Below are 7,114 nucleotides of genomic sequence, written 5' to 3' on the forward strand. Positions count from 1 at the left end.
TGTAGTTGTAGTTGTAGTTCTCCGGTTGGAACGTTATTCAAGATGTATGTTAAAAACATCCTAATGATTGATTATGTACTTAGTTTGAAATGTTTCTTCGACCGGTAATATCACTTTTTGAAGTTTTTGTCCGATATAACGCTGACCAGAATTAGCATTTGGATATGTAAACCAGACGCGCTAACAAAAGAAGGTATTTGGACATAAATAACGTATTTTTTCGAACAAAACAAACATTTATTGTGGACCTGGGATTCCTGGTGTGCTTTCTGATGTAGATCATCAAATGTAAGGGAATATTTATCATATATTTTCTTGTTTATGTTGACGCCATCTTTGCGGCTGTGGTGTTTTACTTTTGAGCGCCGTCTCAGATTATAGCGTGGGTTTCTTTGTCCGTAAAGTTTTTTTTAAATCTGACACAGCGGTTGCATTAAGGAGAGGTATATCTATAATTCCATGTGTATAACTTGTATTATCATCTATATTTATGATGAGTATTTCTGTTGAAATGATGTGGCTATGCAAAGTCTTGATGTTTTTGCAACTAGTGAATCTAGTCGCCTCAATGTAAACTCAGATATTTTGATATAAATATGAATTTAATCAAACAAAACATGCATGTATTGTGTAACATGAAGTCCTATGAGTGTCATCTGATGAAAATAATCGAAGGTTAGTGATTCATTTTATCTCTATTCTGGTTTTTGTGAAGCTATCTTTAGCTGGAAAAAAATGGCTGTGATTATTGTGGTTTTGTGGTGACCTAACATAATCGTTTGTAGTGCTTTCGCTGAAAAGCCTATTTGAAAATCGGACACTTTGGTGGGATTAACAACAAGATTACCTTTAAAATGATATAAGACACATGTATGTTTGAGTAATTTTAATTATGAGATTTCTGTTTTTTGAATTTGGCGCCCTGCACTTCGACTGGCTGTTGTCATATCGATCCCGTTAACGGGACTTCAGCCATAAGAAATTATGTAAGGAAATATGACTCTCAATCTGTTTGAACGTAATCTTTTCCATCACCTTCGATAAAATACACAGGATTGAGACAGGCCGATAGTTTCCATGATCTAACTTATTATTTTTGTTGTTGAGGAATGACCCTGGCAAGTTTTAGTTCACTGGGAAAACACCCTAGTTAAACAGACAGATTCACAATGTGAGTTACACAGGGGGTGATAATTACCGCAGCTTCCTTTAGAAACCTGGGAGGAATGTTGTCAAGGTCAGTTCATTTGGAATGGTCAAGTTCTTTCAGCTTCTTTAACACAGTTGACTCAGACTTGAATCCCCTGCTGCGAGCAAAACTGCTGGACTTGACTTTTCCCATAACAATCTGACTGACAAGGTAACTTGCTATCTAATGTATCGGCTATAGTCGTAAAATAGCTATTCAGACTGTCTGCAGCAACCACAGTCTTGTCTGATGTGACCTTTCCTCCAAATTCCGAGCTAAGACTTTGAGCTTTGGCCTTGAATCTGTTACCGTAAACAAACAGCTTCACACACTATTCTCAAATATGTTGTCATTAAAATAATCTTTCTTGGCCTTCTCTATCATCCTGTTAACCTAATTTCTTAGAGTTTATAAATAATATAATCTGCCCTGAATTTCCTGAACTCCAGAAAGCGTTCATTTCTAAGCTTAATTGCCTTTAAATGTTATCGTTTATCCATGGTTCTGTTCTTTGCTTAGTCCTAACATTTTTTTCTGGAGCCCGCTTGTCTACAGCATCTAAAAACAATCATTTAAAATTGCCCCAGGCATTTTCTACCTCATTGCATTTTAATACAGCAGACCAGTCCAATTTGCTCAAACAATGAACAAAAACATCTGCACTATAGTTCTTCATAGACCTCATTTTTATTGAGTTATGACAATTAAAAACAGTTTTAGGAACCTTCCTTGTACAGAAAATGATGGAAGGATCACCGAGCCCATAGTTTACAACCCCACTGTTTGATGTCTTTGATCTATCCGACACCAACACAAAGTCAATGATGGTTTGGGTAGAAGGACAGACCCTGGTGGGCTCATTAATCAGCTGGTGTAAAGAAAACAGATGACAAAAATTCTTAAGAGCTTTAAAAGTAGCATTGCCCTATTTGAGCATCCCTGTATTACAATTCAAATCACCATTAACAATAACCTTTGATTTACCAAAATCTGTACAGTTGGAACAAGTCTCCTCCAACAATTCATAAAACGTATGCTGTTCTGGTGTATGTAACAGGTTCCGACTATAATGGGCTTCAATCTGATCTATAGTTAAGTCATGGCTTAAATCTGATCTATAGTTGAACCCAGTGTCTGATCTTACATAAATACAAACTCCCCCGCCTTTGCGATTGCGGTCTCTTCTAATTACTACACCATTTACACCTTCAATCTCAGCGTTTTTTATCGAACCATCTCGCCGTGTTTCAAAGTCCTCCCACCTTACAGTTACCGGAGTGTAGGCGAATATCCTCGATCTTAGGGAGAAGGCTTCTAACGTTGAGATGAAGGATGTGTCGTCCTCTCGTAGAAAACACATTCTCTAGAGTCAAGTACTCCACATCTGTTGAAACGGTCAGCTAAAATTGTTCACTTGAGATGAGTGTTGACTCACTGCAGTCCAATCGCTGCAGCGAAGCTCCACCCAGGAGTCGCCCTGTCATCTGACCTAGGGGTTGCCTTTCATGTCCTCTGACCCTATCCCCGTTTCGTTCCACATCCATTCGGCAAATACAGACTGTCTCGTCCGGGGCCTCACTCGGCATCCTTGCCTGGTCCCCCCGTCGCGCTCGGACAGCAGATGGAAGCGGGAGGATTAGGTTGGTTGTCAGGATCAAGGTCTGTAAATTCTCTTGTTTATTATGCATACCTGAAAGAGAGTGCTCCTACCCTTCTGTCTTTCTCCATTGTAGCATGCCACTGCTTCAATGGATTCATCGCTAGAAAACGGGCCGGGGAACTGATGAACATGTCGAGACAGTAACAGGCATAGAGTAATTAAGAGGTTTCCACCATCTATTTGGCGTTTACCTCCGACCTTAATCGCGCTTTTGGAGGGACTGTGCCAGCTGGGATATATACAAACGTGTTAAATAGGGTGTATTTCCCGTGGCCAAAATGCTTTGTGCCAATCTGGTCTTCGAGCCTGATCTTCTGATTAAAACCGCATACCTTGTTGAAAGGACATCAACGTGATGTACAAAAAGGGCCAGTATCTATAAATGTTATCTATAAAATCGTAAATTAAAACACTGCCAACACGCTGAACTTTACAGCTGTCGTCTTGGATGACGATCATGTATATCCAGACTTATAGATCTGTTTGTTCTGTATAGCCAATGACCACACGAGTTGGCTGTACAACACCATAACAGATCTGGGACCAGGCTATATATTCACCACCATTTGAAAAATGTTTAACACGTTCAATGTGATGTTTAGGCTTTGCATTTGATATATCTAAGCAAGTGTTAGCCTCACCTACATTGCAGGTGTTGAGTGACAGGTGTATAGACATGCTTGCAATTTTCAACTTCGCCACACGGGGGCACTATAATACAAATTATATTCAGCTACCTGTCTACCTGTGGTCTATTTACAGCACATCATGCCCTGTATAGGTGTCTGCATCACAGGAAGTTGGTTGCACATTCATTGGGGAGGACAGGCTCATGGTAATGGCTGGAACGGAATTTGTGGACTGGTATCAAATAGATCCAACACATGGTTTCCATGTGTTTGATGCCAATCCATTTGCTCCGTTCCAGTCATTATTAGGAGCCGTCCTCCCCTAATCAGCCTGCCGTGGTCTGCATACTAGGTAATAGTATTGCTTGTCCATCTTGAGACGCTGTAGCCAGTCCGAATGAATCTAAGATAACTCAATAAAACTGTCATTCACTTGGATGTTTTTGCCGAGGAGAGCTCAGTCGCACAATTCTACATCTAACTAAGATGTTTGGTGCCATATTTCTCAAGTGGAAAAACGTGCATGAAAATGAGTCGTCTCTCGTTGAATGACAACAAAGACTTGAAGAATCCCTACTGTTGACCAATCACCGACGAAGAGGCGTAGACTTTCAAACTTCGGCTTACCTCTGAGAAAAATGTAGTCACAAACAGCCGTAAAAAAAAACCTGGCTGAAGACCAAAACAAACCAAAATGTCGTCATAATATACGAACAAGCATGCGGACGCCTTAAGAGTACCACAAACCACGTGGTATGCTAGCCAACCCAAAGGATAACACATGAGTGATGTGTTTTTGTTGCACTACAAGCTACTAAAAGTCCCGTGCACAACCACTTTACACTTCAAGGCATAATACACTCATGACACGGAATACTATCAGATCGATGAAACAAAAATGCATTAAAAGCTGCTAATGTATTAACTATAATAACTATAATGCCAATAATACATGCCCAATCAATCAAACCAATGATATTAGATATTATTACTTTTTCAATATTCTCCCTCGAAATATATTGCCTGCTTATTGGTATGTAACTTAAATGGGGTGACAGGTAGCCTAGTGGTTAAGAACGTTGGTCCAGTAACCAAAAGGTTTCTGGTTTGAATTGCCGAGCAAGGCACGTAACTCTTGTTGCTCTGGATAAGAGCATCTGATAAAAGACTAAATTCAAATGCAACTCAACATTCTTCATTAAATATGTCATCAAAGAACTGTTAACTTTCAGTCCTTGTATAGTCAGTATGACAACAAACAGTCAGTTAAATGTGTATTTATAGACGTTGGCCACTAGGTGAGAGCATTTAGTCATATTTCTCGAAGCAGTAGAAACCGCTCTGGAATTTGCCACCGTTTGACGCCACTTCTTTGTACAAGTTAGCAATAATATTTAGGAATATCCTTGTAATATATGTATTCCTCCAGTGCTGCCAGTGTGTGTACTTAAAGGGAAGTTAAATGAAAGATTACATACAGAGATGAATGAAAACGGCAGGGCTTCATGGCACCCTATTCCCTATATAGTGCTCATAGGGCTCATGTCAAAAGTAGTACACTAGATAGGACACACACAATAATGTACACGGACTTATCTGCTGAGGTGGCATTTGTTCAGCTTGTAAATGACCTGCCTCAGAGTAATCCTTTGATCAAATAGCGATGTTTGAAAATGCTCAGGTGAATGACGTCATCTGTCGAAGTTACTGTAAATCATATCAACACAAAGGAAATAACAGACGATACGCATGTGGTGGTATTGCAGGCTGTGTTGGGGAATCGAAAGACTGAACAGATGAATATGGGAAAGTCAGTCCCACACACCTGAGGTGGGAAACGGAAGTGTGTTTGTGTGTCTGTTTATGTGTCTGTGTGTGTGTGTGTGTGTGTGTGTGCATGCGTTAGTGTTTGTGTGCCTCTGTGACGCTCTCTCTCCCTTTGCAAATGTTAGTTGAATAATTCATGGTCTGATATAATTGTTGGCTGCGGTTGCAGATAGAGCTTTATCACGCCGTACGTCATTAAAAGGGTGTCAAAAAAAATCTATTATGAAAGCAGAGGCAACAGAGACAAACCCGAGCAGTTTGTTGAAAAAGAAGGCAAAAGTCTCTCTGAATCCAGATCTTTCAAGGCTTTGGGGAAGTGTGATGACGGAATGTGAGAGGATATCAGTGGATGGATTCAGTGGTAATGCTAGTCAGTGGCATTCACTGTTTCGTCTCTCTGTGCGAGTCCATGGGTGTACAGTACAGTAGAGTAGATCAAGTACTCTGTACAACTGTCAAAAACTCAAACGCGTCCGCCCAAAAAAAGCGTCAATACAATACAAGAATCCCTTTCTAAGACGCTTTGCCAGAACGGATGCCATTTTGGAGAACACATGGACACAAGGCTAATAGTTGTGATGTGGCCACAGAGCACAGAGAGAGGAAGGAAACGGAAACCACAGCCTGGGACTCACCTGGGCACAGCCTTAGAGATACACCACAGCCAGACTCACAGCCTTGCCGACACCATAGAACTCCACACAACGCTTCCGACTTCATCACGGCGCTGAGGAGAGCCAAATCGGTTATGGTACTCACGTCAAACTCGTTGAGGGCCGCGGCCAGCTCGCCGATGCCAGCGTGGCCGTGCTTCTCGTCGCCGGGCGAGGTGGCCTGGGCGGCGCTGCTGATGCCCCCGATGGCCTCCTGCACCTGCTTGAAGACGTAGTCGCGGTTGGCGCGCGTGGCTGCCACGTCCGGGTGGCGCAGGAAGGCCTGCGAGGCCGTGTAGAGCATGGTGGCGTTCTTCTTCAGGGCGCCGCGTGCTGCTGCCATTTCGTCCCGGCATTGGGGGTCTTTCAGCTCCTGAAGACGAGACGGGTGAGTTAGGAAATGTTATATACTGGTCAGGAAATGCTATATACTGGTTAGGAAATGTTGTAGACTGTTTAGGAAATACTGTATAATGTTTAGGACATGTTATATATTGTCTACAGCATGTTATGGTTAGGAAATGTTATACACTGAGTATACAAAACATTAAGGACACCCGTTCTTTCCATGACATAGACTGACCAGGGGATTCCAGGTGAAAGCTATGATCCCTTATTGATGTCACCTACTAAATCCACTTCAATCAGGGCAGATGAAGGGTGTGTGCCATTCAGAGGGTGAAGGGGCAAGATTGCCTTTGAACGGGGTCTGGTGGCAGGTGCCAGGCGCACCGGTTTGCGTCAAGAACTGCAGCGCTGCTGGGTTTTTCACGATCAACTGTTTCCTGTGTGTATCAAGAATGGTACACCACCGAAAGGACATCCGGCCAACTTGATACAACTGTGTGAAGCATTGGAGTCAACATGGGCCAGCATCCCTGTGGAACGCTTTCGACACCTTGTAGAGTCCATGTCCTGACGAATTAAGGCTGTTCTGAGGGCAAAATTGGGCGGAGCAACTCAATATTAGGAAGGTGTTCTTAATGTTTGGTATAATCAGTGTATATTGGTTAGGAAAGGTTGTATACTGTTTAGGAAACGTTATATACTGTAGGAAATGCTGTATAATTGTTAGGAATTGTTATATTGGTTAGGAAAACGTGATATACTGGTTAAGAAATGTTATATTGCTTAGGAAATGCTGTACTTGTTAGGA

General features: G+C 41.8%; 1 protein-coding gene across 6 annotated transcripts in view; it reads right to left on the reverse strand.

Annotated features, from left to right (window-relative positions):
- The window catches only part of LOC120052780 (catenin alpha-2-like), a 654,154-nt gene that overhangs the window by 504,004 nt on the left and 143,036 nt on the right, over window positions 1-7,114 (reverse strand). For all 6 annotated transcript variants that reach the window (XM_038999899.1, XM_038999897.1, XM_038999900.1 and 3 more), the window contains one exon: window positions 6,065-6,331. In XM_038999899.1, coding sequence (XP_038855827.1) covers window positions 6,065-6,331 — 267 coding nt within the window. The remainder of the gene's footprint in view (window positions 1-6,064; window positions 6,332-7,114) is intronic.

Source organism: Salvelinus namaycush, chromosome 8 (genome assembly GCF_016432855.1).
Source record: "Salvelinus namaycush isolate Seneca chromosome 8, SaNama_1.0, whole genome shotgun sequence".
Taxonomy (NCBI): domain Eukaryota; kingdom Metazoa; phylum Chordata; class Actinopteri; order Salmoniformes; family Salmonidae; genus Salvelinus; species Salvelinus namaycush.